Raw genomic sequence first — 25,991 nt, 5'->3', positions numbered from 1 at the left:
GAATACAGTTTCTGACACAGAGGTTGAAATTCTTATTCTCTGTTCCTATTCTTTCATTGTGTCCCTAACAGATTTTTTTAACAAAACATTCTTCAAATGTATATATGCTTCCATTTCTCTCAAAGAACAGATTATAGAAAATATTTTATTTTAGAAACTACAGATACATTTGAAGTAACAAAACATAATTTTTTTAAGAATCTTATTATTTCATACAATTTTCATACATTCCAAATATTTATATCATTTATAATAAATAAGAACTTTATGTATCAGGTCTGTATTCCACTTCTTAACAATTATTCTTATAAAGTATCTGCACAAGTTTCTTAAAGTCTAACTTACACAGCCAATGATACGCTAGAAACTCGAACTTTACGTTAATATTGAAGCGTTATACATTGGAAAGTAGTCTATGTATAGTGAAAATGAATCTTATATATAATAAATGTACATAATAAGAGATAGAGAATGAAGTGCATCAAATTCGCAGTTTACAAGTAGTTTCGATTTATGCTGTACAACATTCGACTGATGTATAGATATATCGTCTTATATATATATATTGATGTATTTATATATATATGCATATTATAAATATTTTTCTATTGTTATCTTTGTTTTCCTTCATAGTCCAATAATTTTTTGAATTGGAAAGCCAGCGTCAATATAAAATAAAAATAAACATGGGCAAGAAAATAATGTGACAATTTTAATCCTCTCCTTATTCGTTGATAGCATAAACAATTAGATTGAACTGCGTTTTACAGCCACGGGTGCCATGAGGGATCCATTCTGCAGAGATTGTCATGACTATTGGCAGCGGCTACCAACGTGCTGACCTTACTATCGATGCCGTCGAAATTTGCCAGAGAGTTCAGTCTAGTAACAATCGCAGTGACTGCGCGAGTCACCATTGTTATCAGGAGCTCGCCCTTCGGATCAGTCGGATCAGGCGATGTACCCTCGGCGTCTTCTTGCCGTTTGTGAGTTGCAATCACTTCGTCTCGCAAAATCGCGCGAAGTATAGCATGCAGCTGGAACGTGGGTTGAACCAAACAACGCGCCGTGGCAATTGCGCTAGCAGTCAACGGTCCGCAAACTCCTGTAAAAGATTAACTTCGTGAAGTCTGAAAGAACTTAGTAACACAATAGTAAATTTACAAGAAATATTTCTATATGATATTTAAAAATGTATTCAAGCACAAGAGATATTTGTAATAAGATATTTTTTATTACATCAACAAATAGATTATGCTTGACTGACCTATAGTTGTGATAAACTCGAAGATATTGGGCGTCAGACGGAAAGGTACCGGTCTGTTTGCGTCTAATTCTCCAGAGGTATCATCAATGTCGAATTTAAAGTACGCGATATTAATTAAACCAGAATCCTGATGTACATACATCATGTCGGGATTATGTCGTGTAAGATGAAGTACATATTCAGCAAAACATGTTAAAGACAGCTGCAGGGTAAACTGAAAATAGAAAGATGAAGTTATGATGAAGATGCGTTGTTTGTAGTTTTGTATCAATGACATTTTTCAATGTTTGCAGGTTTCTATCTTAACTTCCTTTGGCCGACAATTTAAAGATATTCCTCTTCTTTTATTGTGTATTAAAGGATATAAACAGAATAAAGAATAATTTTGCACTTGAACTAAAAAAGCTTTACATTGTTATATTAATCTGTTATATTCTATAGAGTTAATAAATCTATAGAGTTAAAAATAAGGTAATATAAAGTTAGTTAAAAATTGGGAGAATTAGTAAAAAAAATTTATAACAATATATATTTATGGTGTAAAAAAGCTAGTATTTCAAAACTATGATTTTTCCAAAAATAGTATTCTGAAAATAAGTATTCTAAAACTTACCATTTTTCTGAACGTCCAGTAATCGGTGGCGCCGGGGAATGTCTTTAGTGCCCAATCTTTAAGTAGAGTTTTAGAAACCATTGTGGTCTGCACTTCCTTCAAAATATCCCGCAATACTTGATGACTAGCTTGTGCGCCTCGTGCCTGCACAGCAGCCAATTTCTCGTAATATCTGGCAATAGGTGCGTCATGTTCCATTCCCAGTTTTGCACAACCTTGTTTGTAAATGTCCAAAAGAGAAATTGCTGCCGGATTGTCCTCCACGAGTCTCATTTGTGGAGAAACGGCAACGAGTCGTGGCACTGTAAAGTGCAAGAAACGCCGTGATGTTTCCTTCTGTTTGGTCAAGTAGTGATTCAACATGCGCAGCAGTTGTAATAGGCGCTCCTCACGTCTAGCATCTCCCAGACCGGCATCATTGACCACTAAGTAAGGATAGAGACGACCGTTGTGACCGCGGATACGTAATCTTCTGGCGGCCATATTGTGTCGTTGAACTACCTCAACACGTGGCACAAATTTCGCTATCTTTACGGAATAATGCGAGTGCTAAAAGACATAAAAATGTTAGAAAAGATTAACAAAATAGATACATTTTCTGTTCAATCTCGAATATTATTTTTATTGAACAAAAATATATTAAGTGCCGGATAGTACCATGCAATTGAATATTTTTAATTTTAAATTATCAGGATGGAGCAAACTCTATTTTCAATTGTACTTCCGTTCTTCACTCATACTTTAATGGCTCATAAAATAAAATATTGTGTAATTATATCTATGTGTGTTGTGTATATGTATTAAAAAGTTTTATAATAAGAGTTTTTCTTACCCTAGGTATCAGAAATTCACCGGGTAGTTCGACTTCAGCAGTTTTCAAGCTAAAGTTGGTTAAAAAGCGACATTTCTCCTCAATTAAGAAAGACCTGCGAAACAATGCACGAATCTGTAGTTCACAAATCGTAAAAAAAAAATCGTTAAACAACAATTAAAAAGTAAAATATTACTTGGGCAATTGTTTTGTTTTCTCTTCGAGAATTTTTATCCATTTCTTCAACTTGCTAATAAGATTGTGTAACAGTTTAGCACCAGGCACAGTGAAGTCAAAATCACTCGTGAATTGGCTCTTCATTTTCTGAAAAACGGGATCCTGTACGGTAGCTTGAGCTCTTCGTGCAAGAGATTCCGATGCCGCTGAACTAAACGAATTACTCATATTTTGCGAGGACGATATGTTTTCTACAAGTCACAAAATACATATTAAAGAGAAATTGTCTCCTCTTTGTCTTTCGTTTTGTAACTAATACAGAAAATGAATGGATTTACCAATGCCAATACCAAATGTGGATACAAGTTTTTTTATAAAATTCAATGTATGGGGAGTTATTGTAGCTTCACTAACTGCTCTACGGTTCTCGAATGCTATTGCATAACATTTTGTGAGTCCTTGTCTTAATTGCTTCAAAACTTCTTCATACCATGTTTCGCGGATCCACACCATCTGACATATATAAATTATAATGTTATTTTTTATACAAAAGATTGAAATATTAAATATAGTGTAAACTTCGAAAGCAAGTTTTCGACATCAAAACAAGAGAAAGTTCACATATATATGTATAATATTGTATAATATCTAATAATAGATCTTTATCAATATATTTTTTAACTATTTTCTTTATATATACATATAATGACATATTTGTGTATATATATATATATCCATTATATTTGCCGTATTTTTTACTATGTCTTATTATAATATTGAATGAATAGAAGATTCAAACCTGATCGACTATGCCTTCCAAACTAGATAAAACAGTTGGATGGATCTCTCTCTGCATATGCATGATTTTTGAGCACCTCCACATAGGCGCCGTGGCACGAACCGTATGACTCGTTTCCGATGTTCCCTGTTGTGGTGGTACGTTGCCCGTCGTGGAGCTTCGATTTTCGACACCATCTTGATTCTTATCAGCAGTTAATTCACCGCTTTTGTACCTCTCCCTTTGTTCAATTTTCAATGTTAAATAAAGAGTACGAGCGGAGCAATACACTGCCTGTGGGAACATTCTACCAACTTGACTTAGTAAATTAAGAATTACAGTTCCTTCGTTGCGCACCAAGTACATCAACAATTGTGGTACCCAGGGCAACCACTGAATGGCTGGTACACCTACGGCATACTTATCTACAGTTTCCATGAGCGAGCACTTGTCGTCATCATACGTGAGCAACCATAAAATTTTGGCAATGTATTTCCTCGACTTTGATTCATTCTGATGCCGACAAGCATGTAAAAAGCATACAAGAGCATTTATGCCGATGGTGATTTGACGAGCGTCGCGTATGAAGATATTTTCAAGATAATCGCCCCATAGGGACCAAGCTTTCACCAAAGTGTCATGTAATTGAGTCGCAGCAGAGAAGCTTTTGTTGGCATCATCCGAACGACCTAGTTGTGATTGAAGCATGCCTTTCAGCGCGTAAAATTCCGCTATCATTTCTTTTGTAAAGTACCCCATATTTGTTGAGTCCAACACTTCTAAACCTTCTTGCAACTCATTTTGTCCTCCCATAGTGGCCATCTGTAAATAGCATTTTACTTGTTGTCTGATTTTCTGGAAGCAATCGACCATAGGTACGCTCGTGGGAATAGTATAAATCTTGGCCAACGAGTCCAAGCATACACCGCATAGGTTCTGCTTCCTCGAGATCTTTCCAAAATGTATAATCGCCTGCATGGAGGCATGCACGCCCAGTAATGAGTGATTAATCGTTTGATCTTGTTGAGAATCATAGTGATTGGAGATAAAAGTGTAATGATGTTGCCGCCAGGTGAAGATATCCGACCAATGGCTGAGATCATCAGCTATTACAGGCAAACGATTGCGCCACGTTTTTACGATAGCCTTCATGTCGTGTAGCGAATTACTTCTGCCATGTAGCAATCCTTGATGGATTTGCATTGCCTCTTGAAGCTCCATTATCTGTTGGGCTGCTTGTAACAGTGGCTGATGTACATGACTGACAATACGTGGTAGTCGACGCCATTCACGCAGGCATTGAGTAGATGCAAGCTCGACGTAACGCTCGATGGTACTCAGATGCTGGTCCTCGCTACTGCACAAGGTTACGAATCCACGATACAGACTGAGCTACAAAAATATTTAAAAAAAAAAACGTGAAAATTCATCATCTTTTAGTATTAAAATATATGCATTTATAACGTTTAAAATTGTGCTACAAAGTCAGCATCAGTGAATTGAAAGAAATTGTAAAGTTATAAAGTGTTTTATCTTTTTCTTGAAAATATCATATCTTACCTTCCAGCTCATTTCCCTTGGACAATTATGTTCTAGTTGTGTCAGAATTTCTTTCATCACCGGCCAATTGGGAATACGCCATGCGCTATCTAGGACGAGGAAAGGATTTTTGTAATTGCTGTGGCTGCCCAGTTCTAATAGAATCTCCCATTGATTTTGTTCTTTCACAGTGCGCTCCCAATGTTTCTCCCAAAGAAGCATTTCCACATTGAGATAATAAGGTGCCGGGCCAGATGGATAATCCTGCCGGAATTTGGACATGCACACCTCGTACGCCCCTTGTGCCTGCTCAAAGAATCCTTGCTGTTCTAATGCAATCGCGTGCAGAGTCTCTTTATAATGTGCAGGCCTTTTCTGCCATAGACCCGACCACATGTCCTCCTCACAGAGTAATGAATACATTTCCGAGAGCATGTGCATCACCTCATAATAGGGAGTGACGCATTCGACTTGTTCGACGTCGTCAGGCGAGCGATACAAATCAAGTTCGCCTCTATTCTTCATGTTACCGCCATTACCATCAGCTGCTATCTCGGCGCCCATCTGCTCTAGACTTAGCGTTATTCGGTGCCAAACGTTGTGGGACCTACCCACGTATTTCATCACGGGCGGCGGTATGGCCACCGGTGACTTGCAGTGGGCCATTGCCTCCAGGAAGGTGCCGAGGGCGCTTGGATGGCAGTCCTTTTGGATAACATGTGCGCCACTAGCGATGAACGGCACTATCTCCATACTTATGGAATTGAGATGAGATTCCTCTAAGATAGACCATATTCGCGGAAACATATCTAACCAGACGCGCTCTGCCAGCTCCGTGTCCATGTGGCATAGTTGAGCAGTTGCCAGTAACAACTGCTCCGTTTTGATTTTCTTTGCATTCTCCATAAATTGTATCTGTTTACTGATCATCTGCGTCAAGCTGGGTTTCTCAAAAATTTCCTCGGAGGTGACGCTTATCGAATCCGTAAGATTGGACATCCAAGCGTCCATTTCGAGGAATGTGTCCTTTAAGTCTCCTTCTGGTATCTCGGTGTCCAATGGTGCCTCGTCAGAACGACCGACACGACAGACAAAGTGCGTTTGATCTTTGCTTTCCTTTTCCATGCCTCCTTGCATGATAGATGTGATGCTAGGCAGCAAAAGATCTTCATTGGTTATTTGTACCAAAGTAGAGGAACTGACGGTGGCCAGTAGCAACTCGATGCACTGTTTAATCCAATAGTGAGGTCCTATATGCTCCCAATTCTGACTGACGACAATGTACAAGATACGATCAACCAAACGTTTTTTCATCGAATTGTCGAATACTTCGAAGAATTTCGCTCTTACTTGCGGCTGTATACAACGTAAACCAGCTAGAAAAGCCTGCTCTAATTTACTCGATAATTCCGTCAGCTTCAGAGTCTCGTCACGATAAACGTAATTCACCAACTCCAAGAATTGCCTGTTCAGCTCTAGATCGTCGGGGAAACGTTTCTCGACGTATTGCATCATTTTTACCAGTAGGATAGATTTTTCACGCAAACTGGGTGTCTGATTCATTGCGATGGTGGTCTTGTTCTTCATCCATTCTTCCAGTATCTTTGTAATGGCCTTCATCACCTTGACATCTTGTGTCTTCTCGATCAAGCCGACCAAAATTGTACCTATGAACGACTTGCGCATATCGACACCCATTACTGCTACGCGATTCTTCACCAGATCTAAGCTGAGAATTAACAATTCGCTCGTGACAGGACTGGCTTCAGTCTGTGTGGAGTGCAAATGTTCTTTGGCCATTTTATGCAACACTTTCATGAATGGAGTTATTAGCCGGTCGACATAACTCGGATTGTTCGTGCAGGCTGCTTTAAGCATCATAAGTGTGCCAAAAAGTGAACTCGGCGTAGCTGTGGTAGTTTTCTCATAAGTGGCCAGACCTTCGGCTATAAATCTGCTTACAGTTGTGTACAATGTGTCCAACTCTTCATACTTAGGCGTCATATTTGTGGAAGCTAGTTCAGCCGGGAAAATCGTCATCAATCGTGACAGCAGGCCATGTACCAGACGTATAATTTTAGTGTTACTGCTGGCGATACAAGAACCTATTCCTCGTTGCAGTGGTTTAAAGCTGACAAGTATTTGTTCGCGCTTCATCACGCCTAACAAAAACGTTAGCACTTCCAGTGCCATACTGATGTTACCGTAGTTAGGCTGGGAGTTTTCCACGCTAGAGAGGACTTTGTCGAGCCAGGATAGCTTCAAGTCACAATGTTCAGCGACCCACACGTCGGGTTTCAGTGCCATTTTCAACAGAGCGACGCAACGTCTGGATAATTGCTCGCCTGGATTACCATGAATGGTCGTCACGTCATTCACTTGACAAGCCAAGCGTAGTAAGAAATTCAGGACGGCATCCGCGTGAGCTCTCTCAATAGGTTTTGTCGATCCCGGTTCCATTCTGGGTAGAATAAGAGGCACTGGACTATTACCGGATGGCGTCTGTGAGCTCAGGCGTTTACCAGAAGGATCATCGATAATCGTGCGTTTCATACACGTCTGACTAACGACCACTCTGTTAGATTCTGTGGCTTCAGCTTCTTCCTTGATTCTATACAGTTCCCACTTTATAATGACTTCTGCTAATTCAACAGCTAATCGTCTATGTTCTATGGTAGCGGTCGGAGTGCATCCTATACGTTGAACCGAATTTACTATATGCTGAACCAGATGGTGCCTGACTGGATAGTAAACTTTGTAGTGTCTTACAACTAGTTGTAAGATATGAGATAATTGTTGCATTGAATGACCCTCTTCTACAATAATTTTTTTTGTCCAGTGTGTTAACATAGTATTACCATCTTCCATACGCACAGGCATTGCAGGTGTCAGTATTTCCAATGCTTGCCGTACAACATTACGCGCATCCACGGCATGCGCCTTTAGCAAGCTATGAAATACTTGTAAGACTATGCGTTTGTGAATAGCAAATTTAGCAATTATGTGACTAAGAAGAAGATGACCGTGATATCTAGTAGTCGGATCTACACAATTCTTGCCTAACAGGCAAGGCCAGGCGAACGTCATTAAGCGACGTAACTTATTTCCTTGCCTTTTATTAGTAACATCATGAATGTGCTGAGACGCTTGTTCTACCAAAAGACACGAAAATTGTAATAAAGAGATACGGACACAATCGGCGGAACCAAATGGATTATCCGGATCAATTATTTTGCTAATAAATACCGATACTACATTCTCAGGATTATCTTGATAAGGCATCGGTGCACCTCCAACCAATTTTGTACCTTCGCCGCGCTCAAAGCTTACTGCAAAACATGGAATTATAATCAGTTGCAGAACGTTAGCCTTCAACTCCTGTGACATGTTGTTCGTGGGAAAATGTTCAACGAAACGGAAGAAAGCACTTCGTTTCCATTCGACTGTGTATTCCTGCGCCACTGTGTTTTCTAGAAAATCTCTCAGGAACTGAAAGTCTGGCACAAACCGGTCGCACGTGGCCCGAAGCAGTTGGAACAGTAGATCAATATCGTTTGGTTGATGACGGAAAAAATGCAGGAGAATCTTGACAATGTGCTTTGGTTCTTTCCAATGACAGTATTCGACGCCTTCGACTTTTTTGTGTAATGCTTGGTAGTCATCGTTGTACCAGATTTGCTTTAATGCTCCTACTAATTGATTCTGAGTGGATAACCATTGTTCGTCGTACTTGATAAGTATACCAATGATCTTGATCGCTCGATACTGCACTTCGCTCTTTTCCATGTGAGTCAAATTGGAATTTGTTTGCGAGTGAGCGAGCAGCATCGTGACAAGGCGTGCTGTGCTGTTGTGTAAGATATCACGAAATGGTTTACCGTTCTTGTGGCTAATAAGATACTCTAGATACCTGCTCCATTGTTGATCTTTGATATTGCTATCATGAAGAAATAGATTGAGTGCATCCGTTGGATAACGTAAAAGACACTTCATCAGAGGTTCTTTAAAAGGATTGGATACTTCAACTAGCAGTGATTTTTCAGTTTGTAAAATGAGTCTACAAAGCGCGTCATTAAACTTGGGTAACGATGCCGGAATGTCGTGATATATTCCTATAATGATGGTAATTTTTTGCTCATTTTCACCGGATTTCGATATACCTTTATGAGATTGAATCAAATTTTCCAAAAACTTCTTCACATGTTGCAACATTTGCTCACATAGAGTGACGCTGAAAGTGCTTGGGAAGAGCTGCGTCAGATATGATAGCCTCCTGACGCAATTCAAGCTCAGGTTTCTATGGTCACCTAATGTCAATAACATAGGTCGCATCATTGTATGAACAGATTCCATGTCGAGCTGATAACCAGCAATGAATGTTTTCATGCACTCAAAAGCTGTCTCCTGCAACTCAGCATGCGGTCTCTCCAAAGCTCTGTATAAAACCGCGAGTATCTTTTCTCGATAGCCAACAATGTAATGACAGGCTGCGAGCGCTCGTAATGCCGATTTTCTTACGGGCATTAGATTCGAAATCGATTTATAACAAGCAAATTTATTGAGAGTGGCCTCATCCGCGTCGCAGATACCCACCACTTCTTGGAAGAATATCTTGTGCTCCATGATAGTTAAATCAATAGTAAAAAGACGCGGATTCAAAGTGGTGCAGAATGTATTACCATCCATCAAGCCGATTTGTGCGTTTGTCGGTTGATGCCTCAAAAGATGCTTCTTGGGTGGTATCACATCTGCTAAAACTTCCTTATGCGGCTCCATAACTTCCGTCACCGATTTGTTTTGTATCTCGGCGAGCTGACGTATCGAGGCCATAGCTTGTTCACGCACGATCGTGTGCGGCGATGTCACTTGCTTGACCAGTTCACGGGTGACTTCGTACAAGCTCTTGTTTTGCGCTTCTATCAATTCCATGTTACCCTCTTGAATTCCAGGATTCACACAGACTCTTAGCATTTTTTCTAGATTTTCTTTTGCCATGTCGATAGCACCGTTAGACACCTCGTCGGTTAAATCCATCATCACAAAAATGAGAGCCTTCAGAAAGACAAATAAGTGATTAAGAACCCATTTAGTAGCCATTCGTTCGAATAGAAACTTTATCGCTATGCAACCACCAAGTTTGGCGTACCAGGCGCGCTCGTAACACAGCGAACACATTCTTTCCGCTAGATACTCCATGAAGGGCAATTGGCAAGCTCGTTCTTTGGAACCCAGAATATTCGTTGCTGTTTCTAATATCAAAACAAGCGTCAAGTATCCCGCTTTATATAGCTCTCTCTCATCGTGACCCATTATGACGGCAAGAGCATCGATCAGAACAAATGGGTCTTGACCTTGTATATCCTTTCGGATTTCTTTATCCGTCCAACTGAATAAACCAGCCTGTTGCGCAATTGCAATCATCGTATAATGTCTCACGACGGCAACGACAGTGGCGAGAACCGAAGGTCTCAATTCTTTGATTTCGACTGCAACAAACATGCCAGTCAATGCTGTCTGCTGAACGTTTCGCGCCACAGTATCGAAGCATTTATAGTGTGGTCCTTGTTGAGGCGGTATCTCTCCTTCTTTAAAACTCGGATGCGTAAACAAGTCGTACCACAGATAAGCGGCATCGTCCATTCTTAAGGACGCGGCCAAGTAGCAATATATGATTTCCCAACATTGCTTACGGTAGAACATATCTGTCGTGTTGGATTTCAATGCATTGAACGCAGCCTCGATTACTTTTTCCATTGGAAAATCGATTGGTTGGGATAGCCCTTGGAAGTAAACTACTACGTTAGGAGAATTGGTTTCACGATCGTTGTATTCCAATTTTTGCGGCTCAATCATCATTCTTCGATTTCCACCACCAAATTTACCAAGAACTCGGAAGGCGACAACACCTTGATCGTTAGAATTGTGTAGTGTCCTCCAGAGTGCTTGCATTAATTCGGCACGAATCGGTTGTATATGTTCATACAAAAAATCCGGCTGAAGATTGTCAACGCATAATTCTAAAGTACGAAGACCTTGGCTTACTAGACAATAACTTCCATTGAGAGCAGAGACCAAGGGATCCATTAACATCGGAAGATACGGTAATAAAGAACTAAGACGCACAGGTACAGTTAAGCACAGTTCGACAAAGAGATCTTTCATATGTTGTCTATGTAAGCCAGATTGTAGTCTATTCAGTCCTTCCAGCATATTAGGAAGCAAAGGTAAGAATTCTTGATACAATAAGTCGTGAGAGCCACCACCTATAGATCGAAACAATGCACGCAGCAACAGAAAATAATTGTACGGTTCCTTTGCTGACATTGCTAGCTCCATGGCACGATTTACGATTAGGTTCAAATGTGGCCGCAACATATGCTCATTTTCGGCAGGAAATAGCGATACGCTGCCAAAAACAAGCTTGAACAATTTTAAATACAGGTTACTCCGTTCCACGTTTGAGCCCATTTCGCTCATTCGTTCAAGTAAATATTCCACTAATATTGTTGCAAACGTCGAAGAAACAGTGTGGCTCGACAAGAATGAACTTCCAATTATCTGCAAAGCGCAGTTTTTGAATATTCTTTCGACCATATAGTCTATGGATACGGAAAAGATTTCTTGGAATGTTTGAGGGTTCATTTGTGTGAATACATTGCCGAAAAGATCTAACACTTCCTTTTCTTCTCGTGTCCGTATAGTTTGGGATTGCATCGGTCTGCTTGGCTGCGCGGGAACGCCTATAGCTGGTGGTCCTATCGTATAGATGTCTAGAGCCGGTAAAGCCCACTTAACAAGTTGTATATAAATCAAAGTCTCTTTCGGCTGAAGCTGATTAGTTTGCGGCACCTCGTTGTTTCGATTGTTGATGCAATTAGATGTTATAGCTTTAGTACCGTGTACTAAACTCTTCACTAGATTTCTGTAATCCGCCACATTGTAGCTCATCGCCTGTGAAGTCGGAAAACCAAACTTCGATTTTGGCGGTTCTTTCTCCTCACTTACGTCGAGACATGGTTTTGTATCCTCGGTCGTATTGTCTGCTACGGCTGGCCGTAACTGTTTCGTTTTGTTTCGCAGAATTGGAATATAGATCTTGGCAATGGTTTTAAATTTCAGAACGAAAACTAACAGTATACGTATCAACAGTTCGCGTCCTTGTGTGCTGTTCTCCGCATCAGACCTTTGCCTAACTGTATCCACCAGGTTCATCAGTAACTTACAAGAAACCATCTGAACAGCTGTGGGTAAGGTTTGATCAAGCAAATTCTTGCCATACAAATGCACCGCTCTGGACACGTCACTGAGGGGCAACTGAAGCCTAACATGATGTACTAAATCAGCGAGTGTGGAATAAGCTAAAGGTCTCAAGGCCTCGTGAGCGGTCCAACCGTGGCCGATAAAAATATCCTCGTTAAAAAAGATCTCCATATGAGGAATGAAATGATTTCGTAGATCCGTAGCTAGTATGTGACGTGAAGCTATGACGAGTTCCTTTCGTAAGTGGGCTACTTCCATCGGACAGAGAGTAAATAAGCCAAGTATACCTTTGACCAACATCGTACTATTTTGCGATATTAAGTCTTGATAAAATCTCATGACGTAGGCGAGAAATGAAAGTGTTTTAACTTGTGCGCCCATAAAGTCAACGAAAACCTCCTTATTGAATCCAGGTGATGTTCGATGCTGGAGACTAGGTTGGAGCGATATAGTCGTTATCACAATTGGAACAAAATCTGATACATCCTGGTGTACATTCTGCTTATATAATTGATTTAATAAAACTACAATTATTGGTAATTCTTGAAGCACCTTGAGGGACAGTACTGCTTTCGGAATCAAATTATACTGAAAATAATAAAACATATAATTGATTTCATTTTTTTTCTTTTTTTTCCCCATTGATTTATGTCGTGTACTTTCAATCATGCGTCATCTATATACGAATTCTACAATGGAATCAAATAAGTAAGGAATGTACTTACAGTCACAACAGTACCATCCGCAGCTTTCTTTTCGCTTTGTATCGCTGTAATCGTGAACGTTTCCTTCAATAGAGCTTCTATATTAATTTCTGACAAATCTTTCACACGTAGAGGAGGACGCGGCTCAAATATTTTTGATAAATTTTTTGGTAATTCGCTATACACCGACTTGACAAATTGAAGGAAATATTGAATCTATAGAGGGAAAAGAAAAAATGATTAAAACAATACTTTGGAAATAAAATAAATGAGTAGGATAATACATGGCTTTTATGTGAAACTGATTGATTCCTAATCAGCGAGACTCCGGAGTCTTAAATTCAAATTAGTTTCAATTTGAACTTCTCATGTTATATATATATATATATCTCTTTGATTATAAAAGATTAAGAGAGCTTGAAGCGTTTAAAAATTGTGAATAAAGGAATATAAGGTGAATTGTAATTCAAAACAATAAAGTGGTACATATATACATTATTACTCACTTCTGGATTAAATGTCGGTTTATATTGTTTATGAAGATCGATTATGATGCGTAAACACACCAACACGTTTTCTTCATTATCTGTTTCTAGTAATTTGAATATAAGAGTCAAAATTTGCCTAACATACGGACGTAAATATTCATTGCTTGGTAATCTGTGTATCATTTCCAAAATTAGTTTTCGAACTTGTTGAATATTGTATTCTGATATAAAGTGCGGCTCTCCCTCTTGCAATATCTTCATAAAGATCTTCATCATATGGTCGAGAAATCCCGCATATTGTGATGAACACATAATGATCTACAATTAATTTAATATATTATTATAATTAATATAATTAAATATATACAATTTCTTTCGAAAGATAGTTAATGACTATTATGCTGCATGAATAATCTTGATATTTGTATGATAGTTCATATACCTCAAAGTTTTCTGATAATTCTTGGGCTGCTTTCAATTTCAGCTCATCTTTTGAAACTGGATCAGCCAACATGGTGACGTATGAACGATATGTGTTCATTTGTGTTACTGGATCAGGTGCCATTTTAATCGTTATAAAAGATTCTTGTAAATACTATAGACAGTCCATTAGAAGATCTAAAAATCAAATACATACATGTAGAAAAGTGCAAGAAAATTTAAATTAAAACTAAATATATGTATAAATGTGATGCGTGTAATTGCTACATAAAGTACTTTTCTCTTTTATATTTTTAAAGTCCAATTTTTGAAGATTTGAACAAGAATTGTCTTATGCTACTCGTTAATATAAAGCATACATAATAAATTTATAATCAAATATTAAATATCTAATACAAAAATATTTATTTCTCACAAATGTTGAGCTAAAGGAATATAGATATATGTCTTAAAATCAATGATTCTATATTGTGTAAACAAGCCTTAGCAACCACTTTGATCAGTAATAGAATCTTTTTTTCATTTGTATAACATATATTTAAAAAAAGAATATTACTATGTAATTTGTTGACTTTTTGTAGTAGCATAATATAAGATAATATGCAAGTTATAGTAGGCGATATAAGAATTCTATGATATAAAACACTCCCGAACAAAGATGTCCTACAAACTCCATGTAGTTCACGAGATACTATACTTTTTATTATAGATGTATAAGACACTGGAAACGCAATGCAGGTTTCAGTTTGCTGGTATTGCTACAAGTGATGACATGCAATCTCGACTGATTTCAATTTTTAATTCAAAGATCAAGGCACATTAAGAACATGGATGAAACAACGATTGATTCAATTTTTTCGGGATCCTTGAAATCCTTACCACCTGTCAGTTCGAAAATTGTGCGGATATTTACAAGCTCGACCTTTACTGGTAAGCTATTAATAGTCTCACAAGAAATAATAAAATAAGTGTAATAGAAAATTTAATGTTAAAAAGTTTGAAAGAAACAGAAAAGTAATATAAAATGACATAATGCAATATGAAATAGCACTATATTTATTGATTATATATATTTTATTATATTTCAGATACAACAATGGAAAGAAATACTTTGATGGCTCAGTGCTATCCCAAACTTAAAGACTATTGCAGAGAAAAACATGGTTTAGAGTTTCAGGTAGGATTATTTCATTGAAACAAATTATTTAGCAGACTGATATACTTAGATATACATAGTAAAACATGAGTTATACATCTTGAATAGAGAAATTGATTTTCACGGTGCCAGGTACCAGTAACATACGTATATGACTCGACCTTTTCATGTTGATCCTTGATAGGAATCGAATAACTTGATAATTACATTTAGGTCTCACACACACACACACACACACACACACACATACATACACACACATATATATATATTGTATATTATATAATTTAATAGATTTGAATAATCGACAAAATTAGATGTATAAATCGTTATTATCGTATTTTGTCTAATTAATTTTTTTCTGGTTAATAATAATATAAACTAACATATTGTATTATTTTAAAAAAATCAAAATTTGCCTTACGTTATGGTTAAACTCCTTTTCGCAGGTGGTTGATATGAGATGGGGTGTACGTGATGAAGCCACTGACGATCATATGACTACAGAGCTGTGTATGAGAGAAATAGAAAATTGTCAGAGACTGTCCATGGGACCCAATTTCGTTGTCAGTAATTTGCTCTTTAATTTAAATGATTTAATCCTCCATTGCTCAAATTATTTATCGAGAGTTAATATATATTTAACTTCAGAATTGTATCCAGTCTTCCAGTAGAGAATCAAACTGTCTTTAAACTTCAGAATTAAGCATATCAAGCGTATTTTATTTACAAGAAACTAATATAATAAATCAATAAATTAATAATTTATAACATAATAAAAATTTCATATATACAGGTATTTCTTGGACAAAAGTATGGATATCGTCCTATACCAACATACGTTCTCAGTTCAGAATTAGAGATGTTAAGGACAGAATTGGACGGTCAAGGAATGGACGTTAGTCTTCTGGACAAGTGGTACAAGAAGGATAGCAATGCTGTGCCACCTACAAGTATATTGCAACCGATCTCATCTATCCTTAAAAATTTTAATAATAAAGTAAATAACTTTTAGCTAGTTTAGTAATTCCACTTATTTAATTCAGCGACTATCAATTATTTACATTATGCAAGTATTTTTTTCTTGTAATTATATCTGTTTGTATATTTTTAAGAGAATACCTAAACTGCAACAAGAAGATCAAGCAATTTGGTGGGACACTATGTGCAAAATGCAAAAATTGTTTAGAAAGGGCGCGCAATCTTTATTTAATTCCGGGAAGTTTGACAAAGATACAATGCATAATTATTTCATGTCTGGTAAGAGAGACCCAATAGACATATATAATAAATAGTTCGGTCTTAATATAAAGTATATATATATATACACACCGATAAAATAAAATAATAAAAAATAATAAATTTTACATGTCTCTGTTGATAAAGATAACACTTTTCATACAATTTTAAAAATATTACATTAAAAAAATATAATATTAAAATTGTCTCCCAATATAATAATAGTCTAAAATTTTTAATCATTAATACTAAAGCCGAAATATTTTTGGGACGATATTCAAATATTACACACATATCATACATATATTTATATTATAATAAAACCTTAATATAATAATAATGAATCCTGAAACAGTGACCGAACGGGAAGTGATTAATGGCGTGCTGAATGTTAAAAATACAAAAAACCATTGCCTGGCATACGTGCGGTATATAAACAACATTAATCTCCAAAATCTAAGGAAGGCCAGTTTGTTTCTGGATATAGCCAACAGAAGTTTAGACAATGAAGCCTCGAAATTGTTGGCCGATCTTAGAGATGAACGGCTACCGAATAAAATCGAGAGCACGAATCTGCAGAGGTACTTTCTCCTTTCCCGAAAATACACAATAAGATATTTTTGTTGTAATTACTTTGGTTTATGCAGGTACACGGTCGAGTGGATAGGAAGAGAGGGTCTGGATCCTGAAACCCATGGCGAGTACCTTCAGCACTTCATCACTCACTTTTACAGAAACATAGTGAAGCTTGTAGACCGCGCCATGAGGAAGGAAGACAATTCCGCGCAGGGACAAATAATAACCGAGATTTTGCAACACCTGCACGCCTGCAATAATTCTGTAAAGGTAGAAATTTATCAAGATTTTAAATTTAGTTGAAATATAATATGTTAAGTATTAAATTAATTTGTATTTGTGATTATGCTCTTTTAAATAAAGTTAGAAGCGAAATTAAAAAAAAAATAAGACTGACAAGCTTATCACATTCACAGGTATTTTACGGACGCGAGGACACGCTAGAGAGGATAAAAAATTACATGCTAGGCGACAGCGATAAGCCATTAGTGTTATACGGAGAAGGAGGATGCGGGAAGACATCCCTTTTAGCGAAGAGCGCGGGTTTGACGAGCAGTACCTGGCTGACTGGTAAGAAACCGATCAGCATAATTCGGTTTCTCGGCACTACTCCAGACAGCAGTGCGCTCACGCCCACGTTGATCTCAATCTGTCAACAAGTGAGTATTATTTATACTTCTCTGCTTTGAAAGATAATAATGAAACGTTTTTATCGTTATTTTCAGATCTCATACAATTATGGATTATCGTTTGAAGAAATCCCAGACGACCTGGTGCCGCTCACAGCCTACTTTAAATATTTGTTGACCTTAGCTAACACCCAACAGCCTATTCTGCTGTTTCTGGATAGTGTCGATCAGCTGACAGGTGTACAGGGTAACAAATTATCGTGGTTGCCTACAAGACTACCACCAAACTGTAAGGTAAGTGTGAATGCAGTCATGAAATAATGTGAATATAATAAAAGAAAATAAATTACAAAAGGAAACACATTAAGAAAGAAAAAGCTTTTAAGAGAAAGCTTATATTCGTGTCGATTCTATATGAAAACAGTTTTTAACTTCGATTAACGTATACATATATTTTTCAGATGATTTTATCCTGCGCAGCGGAGGAATCGAATCCAGTGATTTCGAGAGATTATCAGTTGCTACGTAGGATGATAGACACCGAAGAAAGCTTCATCGAGGTAACTGCCTTGGGTGAGGATTTAGCTACGGATGTGATAAGGTGAAGAAATGATCATTAATATTGTTAGAATTTTTAAGAAAAAGATTTTCTTTAAATTGATAAAAAAATATTGCCTGTTTTGAAACTTGTATGTTATTTACAATTCTTGCAGAATGTGGATGAAAACAGCCAGGAGGGATCTGAATAACTATCAATGGCGTTTGGTGGCGAACGCTATATCGAAATGTTCCCTACCGATCTTTGTGAAGCTTGTGTTCGCAGAGATTTGTCGATGGCGTAGCTACACAAAACCGGCGGACACACACTTAGCTAGCACAGTGATGGATAGCATAATGATGCTGTTTGAGAGAATCGAGAAGCAGCATGGCAAGATCTTGGTCTTCCACGCTTTGGCTTATATCACGGCTGCCAAGTCCGGCTTGTCGGAGTCTGAGCTTGAGGATCTGATTTCCTTGGACGATAAGGTTCTCGACGATGTTTACCAGTACCATTTGCCACCGGTGAGACGCATCCCACCTCTGCTTTGGACTAGAATACGGAACGACCTGCCCAATTACCTGAGTGAAAGAGAAGCGGATGGTGTGAGCGTATTAAACTGGTACCATAGACAATTCAGGGACACGGCCAAAGAGCGATACTTTAAGAACATGAACATGGCAATGTATTTTCACTCAATGATTGCGGACTACTATCTGGGAATTTGGGGAGGCGGCAAACCGAAGCCTTTCAAGTATACCGAGATACAGAGACATCGGTAAATGATGACATTATTATGATAAATAACATCTTGAATTTCAGTGTATTACTTCATCAAGGCGAAAACAGAAGAATAATTTTCACAAACTCATATACAAAGATTTAGCTTTTTATTTTTTAAATAATGGAATTAATGATTTAGCTTGAAAAAATATATCATATTAAAAAATTGAATCCAAGGGAAAAGCTGATTTTACTAACTATTAAAGAAACATTGTATAAAGCAATAAATTTTACATATTTCAATTTATAGATTCAATTTAACAGACAAGGAAGGTGTGGCGGACAGGAAAGTGCCGGAGCAACCATTAGCGTTTTATTCAAAGGAGGGAACTATTTCAAGATATAATTTACGAAAGGTACTACGAAAAATGCTATAATAAAGATGATTGCTAAACATACTTATTTTTTGTTTTACGATTAAAGTTTGGCGAATTACCATTTCACTTGGTAAGAGCAAGGCGCTTTAAGGATCTCTTCGAAAATGTTTTATTCAATTATGAGTGGCTACACGCTAAGCTAAGCTCTTGCCCCTTGCAAGCTGTGCTTTCTGATTTCGAAGACGCGTGTAACTTTGTTGACAACCAAAGTTTCGTTAGGTAAGCCAGAGAGATAAAATACTTTTTCGGACAACACAAGAGTTTTAATGATATCTTAATTTGTCAGATATTCTAACTTTTGGATGTCTCGATTTAGATATTTCAATTTTTTCACAAATATTTATAGATAATAATTGGTACTATTATTTGATATTCTTAATATCCAGAATATCTTTCCAGAGAACTTATGTTAGTTGCTGATGCTCTGAGATTAGGCGGTGCGATCTTGGGAAATCATCCTGATATGCTTGCGCCGCAATTGATCGGTCGATTGTTGCCGGAGATCGGTGCAAATGTTAATGTGAGAATGTTGCTCCGAGCGTGTGATCATGACGGTGTTAAGAATTGCGCTCTGCTTCCTCTCTATCACTGTCTGCACACACCAGGTGGACCGTTGAAAGTAATCCATATATTCATTTACACAGCAAATTATTTGATACAAATTATTTAGTTAGAAGACTCTGTGCCGTTTTCTCCAATAAATTGTAAAAATTATATATTGCTACGACATATTAAAAAAATCTCTTGTCTTCGCGGAGCTATATAATTTATTTGTTAGAGGAATATCTTTAAAACATGACATCATTTTCCAGTATTCGTTGGAAGGTCATCAGTTCGCGGTATTCGGATTTTGCTTAACGTCGGATTATCGCTACATCGTATCGATATCCAATAAATTTATCACCTGGGATTTGAGTACCAGCGACATGACTAGGGATGTCAATCCCGGCGTGGAGGGTATAATGCAACGATTAGTCTTAAGCCCTGACAATAGATACGCTGCAGCTTTTACGACCAATTATCAAGTAAATCAATAATCTGATTTTCTGACAAACTGATTTTTGAGAAAATAGAAAAATTTAACTTTTTTCTCAACTTAAAGTTAAATGAATTTTACTTTTCATGTTTACGTCTGAAACTTAATTATAATAAGTCCTTTTATTATATTAACTCAGAGTTTCTAAATGTTTCGACGTTTTCGTTGAGGAAAGTTTTGAATTAATTAAAAATTCAGTTTCCAATTAGGTATTTCATGACGCATGATTTTCTGTAGAGTGTCGTTTTGAACACCCTGACGAGCGAATTCGTCGTCATCGATAATCCTTTACCGAATGGGGATACAGTAGCCGGCGTGCATCTGATGAATCAGTACGCCTTTATCTATGGGAAGTTAGGCTGGTGCAGATTCGACTTGCGGGGAAACCTGCTTGATACTCACAGCAACCCCGAAGATTCCAACAAATGGCCGATTTTGTGTAAGAAATAGATCATTATATTGAATGTACATTATATTGAACATATATTTCCTACATCGTGTGATTCTCATTCTTGCGTTTCCTTATAGATGTGGAATATACGAATCTGGATCTCTACAGAATTGTATTCTGGTCGGGGAGTCTCGACGACACACGTATGCTTTTGCATACTTACAGGAAGAAGACATCATTGGATCCGTTCCAGTTTCACAGGTGAAAAGACAGAACTGTTATTAAATTAAACAAGGACAAAGAATTTAATCACAATTTACAGAGTATAATACATTTTATATCTTAAATTATATTAAATTTTATATTTGACTATTACGTACCCTTTCTAATTCAGAATTGTTATTAACAGCGGTTAGTGTTGAAAGAGCACAATAACAGAAGATTGTTATGGATTTTTTCAGTGCTTTGGTCATGACCAAGGACAAGGATATTTTGTATGTGTGTACGAACAAGGACGATTACAGAATCACGAAATACAAAAGCGATGAGACCTCATCTTACTGGGAAAAAGTTTTCGACATGCCGCGAGCGTACAATGACGACGTGGAGTATCTGTTACAGCTGAAGTTGGATAGGGAGGAAGAAATGCTCTTGGCGACGACCGGAAATGGGTTCATCGTGTGGTTTCTGGAAAGTAAAAGCGACGCGCATGTTTTAATGTTGCCGAACGGAGTCAGGAATATCAATACACGAATGATGTGTTCGAACTCTGTTATGGTCAGCGGCACCAAGAATTATGCTGTTGCTGGTGTAAGGTGTGCGTCATCTGAGAACTGTCGTCGTTTTTATTTAGCTTGAAGTTTTACAGATGGCGAGAGAAAATAAAACTGGGAAACCTTATGAATAGATAATTTAATAGAGATAATTTAATAATAAACATTTATGCGCCGCTGATTCAATATCAAATTTAATCTAATAATTTTATAAAAAAAAAATACATCGAGATATAAACGATTATTTGAATTATGAATAAAAGAGGAAAGGATACAAATAAATTTTGTATTTCAAAATGCAAAGAAATGACAAAACCTTATTCTGTTAATTGTAATGTAACAAGAGCTTAACTCGAGATTATAAATAAATTCAAAATTCTAAAAATTAAAATAAAGGAGTATAATTTTAATAGAGAATCAATTTTTTTTCCATGTATTTTCGAATATTCTATTATAAAATTATAAAAAAATTATAAAATTATAAAAAAAAATTATAAAAAAAGGACAAAGTTACATGAACTTAATTTTCTTTCTAGGAAAAATCTGTACGTTTGGTCGCTCGAGACGTCTGATTTGGTAAAGATACTAGATGCGCACTTTGCAAGGATCATTCAATTGGAAGCGTTGACCGTCGGAAATTGGAATAGCGTTGTAACATCGAGCATTGATAGAAGCGTCAAAGTGTGGAATATCAACAATATTTTCGAGCAAGTTCACGTCATCGACAGGCACGAACTGCAGATAGACATGTTAAGGTAATTCTGTAAAGAAGAAACAGAAATTGGAATTGCGTGATTCACTTTGTATATTGTAAAACAGTTTGGCTGAGAAGGGTAACTTGGCCGTTACGGTTACCAGAGATTGCGTGGGTGTTTGGGATTTATTAACGGGTAGATTAATATCGAAGCTGGCCGACAGTCCACTGGGAGCAATTGTTACACACGCTTGCATTACGCAGGACAGCAAGTAAGTTAATTTCATTTAATTTAATCTCATCAAATTGTGATTAGTGGAATTGGATTTTTTTATCGTGATGTACAATGGAGTTTAATCGAAAAGAGCTTGATAGAATCAAGAGTAATTTTCATTTCAGGTATATCGTGTCGACGGAATCGGGTAATGTTCTCATTTGGAATAGAATTACGGAGCAAGTTTTGTTCAAGGAGGAGCAAAAGAATGTCAAGCAGTTAACATTGATAGAAAAGTCGTCGAAGTTCATAGCCGTTTCAAGACCGAATAATCTTACAGGAGTAGAAAACGTGCGAACTACGGCGACTCTCGTTGTGAGAAGTATTCCTGGTAAGGGAATTTTCGACAATTTCATACAATGCGAATATCTTGGGAGAAGTTTTAATAAGTACATGTCTTGTATTAGATGGTAGAACAATATTCTCTTTGGAATATCCTGTAAGAAGTAATACCAGTACACCCTTTCGACAAGTGGTGATAACATCAGATGACGCTTTTCTGGCGGTACCAGCGGCTGACAAAGGCAGCAGGGATTGCATTATAATTTATAGTGCGAAAACAGGAGCACTGATCAGCAAAATACCTATAAAGTTACCCGGATTTAAGGTAATGAGCTCCCTTATGGGCAAACCAATTATTATATCATGGCGAAATAATTTTAAACATAACTCAAATGAAGATAAATATTTGGCAAACATTTAGTTTGTCATAAATTTAAGCCACAGTGAAATGAAGTATATAATGTTGCTAAAAAAATTTATATTAATAGGATATTGTATGTATTACACCGATGCCTAACAAACCCCAATGGGTAGGTATCATTGGTTCCGATAAAGGTACAATTCTTGACATTAACAAGAAAAAGATTATACGTACGATTCCAAAATGGAGCGGAAACATCAGCAAGGATGGCAAATACACTTTATACGCGCCTAGCAGGTGAGCAAACATTATTCATATTTTTAATTATGTATTCTATTACAAGGCGACTAAATATATATATATGTATATATATATATATATTTTAGAGGTGGTCTCGAACTCATAGAATTAAAGAAAGGTACAAGCGTGAAAACCTATATACCCAAGGTGGCTGAAGGAGTATTTACTGTTATATCAATGTTTAATCGTACAGATGAGTATGTGTTGTATTATCATAGTGGTCGAAAAACAATCAGAGTCTTCAGGCAAGTATTCAAGGATAGCAAGGCTAATCTGTAAAATCATAGAAAGATACTTCGAGATTTCGTTCAAATCTTATTTGTGTCTATATACTGAGTACATTTAGAATATATTATCTGTATGTAAATTTCACAGATCTTCAGACTGTGAAATAATAGCAAATTACAGAGTACAGGCTGAACTAAGTGCCATCGATAGCACGCATGATGGTAAGAGCATTGTTTTGGGGACAGTCGACGGCTGCGTGTCAGTATTGGCGATAGCTGATTCTCAGAAACCTGAGATGACGGAATATCTAGAAAACGTGCCATCTCGTGACGAACAGGTGAGGAAGAAAACTTAATAAATATATATAAATACTTGATATTTTGGAGAAAGAAATAAAATCAAACTTGCTTGCTGTTCCTAACATGTGCACTTGCTAGTAAATATGTTTAAGTCTAGACTTGTTCTTTTTAGCTAAACTTCTTGTACAGTTCATCTCTTTCCTCTTTTTTTTAATATTAGAAAACTTTCAAGCATGAGACACAGATGTCCCAGTGTAATATTACATCCTCATTGTGTGCCAATGTTAAACAAAGATGAAATCACCATAGACTCTTTTTCTATATCTCAGACTGAATTTCTTGCATGGTTCATTTTTTCTCTTCAACGTGAAAAAAAAACTTAAGACATTCACTGAAAAAAAAAAAAATTTCTTAAAAATAGAGAAAGTAAACAAGTATTCTTGTGTTATTTAATAAAATATTTTTTTTTATTTACAACATGGTAAACCAAAGTGACACTTTAAATTGTTGTCAGTGTATACTAAAATAGAGAAACAAGTTCACTTCAAGTTTGTTCTAATAAAATACCTTTTAACGCTTTCGTTGACAAGATTGACATGCACATAAATTTATTAGTAGTATACAATCTCCTATTTTATGTTTTTTACCATAAAGTAAAATTGAAAAATCTATATATTAAAATTTTCGCCGAAGCGCGCCGAGGCTCGTGTTTACATGCACGCATAAGTTAGGTTAGGGTTAGGGTTAGGTTAGGTTAGGTTTATTATCACAGCAAAAGAATGTGGGTCTGAAGGTTACAGTTAGTAAATACAATTGAGATAAAGGTCGAGACTCACGCGAGGTGTTGCCGATAGTCCCCCAGATACTCGTATTTGACGCAATCGTCGCCGATGTATCGTCGCACGGGGTGACCGTGGACCTCGCCGGGACGGTGCCGTCAATCTTTCGACTTCGCGACAATTTCAGCTTTACTTTTCACGTCCTTCGTGCGACCTACGGGAAATAGCAACTGTATCACATCGTTTTCTCACGTAGATCCTCAACCCTTTGGTGTACTCGAGCACATGCAGCACGTGTCGCGTGTAAGCTATCTTGTCGGTGTAAAGTTACGCATCGCCGTCGAATGGAATTCCTCTTCTTTCTCGTTAACGTGAAGATTTATTTCTTCCGATGACGATTCGGCGATAGGAGAACAATTAATGAATCATCTAGTCATCAACAAGCAAACGAACACGAGCTTCGCCGCTATCGCGTGCTCACGATACTCTACCTCTCGATCCCCTCGTGCTGCGTGCAGTGTTGCCACATGGGAAAATCTTAATATTTTATCCCTAAATTGAGATTAAAATCCCAATCTCCAAAACTTAACGACTTTTTTTCTCGCGCATCCGAGTAAAATATAGCAAATATTTGATATGAAGGATATTCTTAAACGGTTATCGGTGTATCAAAGAGAACAAAATACATTCGTCTCAACTCAACAACACAAACATATCATGTACATGACATATGTTTACATGTCCTACACAGATAGGCTGCGTTCAGCAGAACGTTTGTTTTGCAACTGTTGGAAGTTTCCTTCGCGCTAATTGGATCATACTTTTAGATCTAGAAGAATGGTCCTATCTCAACAGACAATGGCTGCGTTCAGCAGAACGTTTGTTTTGCAACTGTTGGAAGTTTCCTTCGCGCTAATTGGATCATACTTTTAGATCTAGAAGAATGGTCCTATCTCAGCAGACAATCATAAAACGGTTGCAAAACTGTTGAGTCTGCTGAACGCAGCCATTGATATAGATGCGAATTGCACCGTACGATCCACTAACGTTGCAAATGTTTCGTTGACCAATCAGGGGGTCGATTATGTATCTCGAAATAAGATGAAAATTACAAAAGTGAGCAAATTCACTAGAATACTCATAATTTAATTGGTCAATAACTAGTGAATTTGCTCACTTTTGTAATTTTCACCTTATT

General features: G+C 37.1%; 2 protein-coding genes across 6 annotated transcripts in view; one reads left to right on the top strand and one right to left on the bottom strand.

Moving 5' to 3' along the window:
* Nucleotides 1-625: 625 nt before the first annotated feature.
* Nucleotides 626-25,284, bottom strand: Nipped-A (Transcription-associated protein Nipped-A). Of its 5 annotated transcripts, none has more exons than XM_018461691.1 (13): nucleotides 24,851-25,284; nucleotides 15,659-15,743; nucleotides 14,080-14,255; nucleotides 13,656-13,955; nucleotides 13,171-13,365; nucleotides 5,207-13,033; nucleotides 3,668-5,038; nucleotides 3,207-3,381; nucleotides 2,888-3,119; nucleotides 2,713-2,806; nucleotides 1,881-2,429; nucleotides 1,268-1,481; nucleotides 765-1,105 (listed from the first exon to the last, which is right to left on the bottom strand). In XM_018461691.1, the coding sequence occupies exons 3-13, from the start codon at nucleotides 14,200-14,202 to the stop codon at nucleotides 765-767; spliced, it is 11,421 nt and encodes a 3,806-aa protein (XP_018317193.1). In that variant the 5' UTR covers nucleotides 14,203-14,255; nucleotides 15,659-15,743; nucleotides 24,851-25,284. The 5 variants fall into 5 exon arrangements, with proteins under 5 accessions (XP_018317197.1, XP_018317193.1, XP_018317195.1 ...); XM_018461693.1 differs by lacking the exon at nucleotides 24,851-25,284 and adding an exon at nucleotides 17,200-17,250; XM_018461692.1 differs by lacking the exon at nucleotides 24,851-25,284 and adding an exon at nucleotides 17,107-17,158.
* LOC108731387 (NACHT and WD repeat domain-containing protein 2) overlaps nucleotides 14,803-25,991 on the top strand; it is a 16,830-nt gene continuing 5,641 nt past the window's right edge. The window contains exons 1-25 of the mRNA XM_018461696.1: nucleotides 14,803-15,008; nucleotides 15,167-15,255; nucleotides 15,684-15,800; nucleotides 16,031-16,234; nucleotides 16,350-16,494; nucleotides 16,829-17,054; nucleotides 17,121-17,319; nucleotides 17,466-17,708; nucleotides 17,775-17,972; nucleotides 18,140-18,279; nucleotides 18,392-18,994; nucleotides 19,250-19,355; nucleotides 19,423-19,595; nucleotides 19,776-19,995; nucleotides 20,189-20,401; nucleotides 20,650-20,851; nucleotides 20,941-21,064; nucleotides 21,265-21,618; nucleotides 22,113-22,331; nucleotides 22,396-22,542; nucleotides 22,670-22,875; nucleotides 22,952-23,151; nucleotides 23,315-23,484; nucleotides 23,574-23,732; nucleotides 23,863-24,052. Of these exons, the coding sequence (XP_018317198.1) occupies nucleotides 14,906-15,008; nucleotides 15,167-15,255; nucleotides 15,684-15,800; nucleotides 16,031-16,234; nucleotides 16,350-16,494; nucleotides 16,829-17,054; nucleotides 17,121-17,319; nucleotides 17,466-17,708; nucleotides 17,775-17,972; nucleotides 18,140-18,279; nucleotides 18,392-18,994; nucleotides 19,250-19,355; nucleotides 19,423-19,595; nucleotides 19,776-19,995; nucleotides 20,189-20,401; nucleotides 20,650-20,851; nucleotides 20,941-21,064; nucleotides 21,265-21,618; nucleotides 22,113-22,331; nucleotides 22,396-22,542; nucleotides 22,670-22,875; nucleotides 22,952-23,151; nucleotides 23,315-23,484; nucleotides 23,574-23,732; nucleotides 23,863-24,052 (4,950 nt within the window). The 5' untranslated portion in view covers nucleotides 14,803-14,905. The remainder of the gene's footprint in view (nucleotides 15,009-15,166; nucleotides 15,256-15,683; nucleotides 15,801-16,030; nucleotides 16,235-16,349; nucleotides 16,495-16,828; nucleotides 17,055-17,120; nucleotides 17,320-17,465; nucleotides 17,709-17,774; nucleotides 17,973-18,139; nucleotides 18,280-18,391; nucleotides 18,995-19,249; nucleotides 19,356-19,422; nucleotides 19,596-19,775; nucleotides 19,996-20,188; nucleotides 20,402-20,649; nucleotides 20,852-20,940; nucleotides 21,065-21,264; nucleotides 21,619-22,112; nucleotides 22,332-22,395; nucleotides 22,543-22,669; nucleotides 22,876-22,951; nucleotides 23,152-23,314; nucleotides 23,485-23,573; nucleotides 23,733-23,862; nucleotides 24,053-25,991) is intronic.

The sequence above is a fragment of the Mycetomoellerius zeteki genome, unplaced genomic scaffold (genome assembly GCF_001594055.1).
Source record: "Mycetomoellerius zeteki isolate Tzet28-1 unplaced genomic scaffold, Tzet1.0 scaffold126, whole genome shotgun sequence".
Taxonomy (NCBI): Eukaryota; Metazoa; Arthropoda; class Insecta; order Hymenoptera; family Formicidae; genus Mycetomoellerius; species Mycetomoellerius zeteki.
This window is presented reverse-complemented; position numbering and strand designations above follow the sequence as displayed.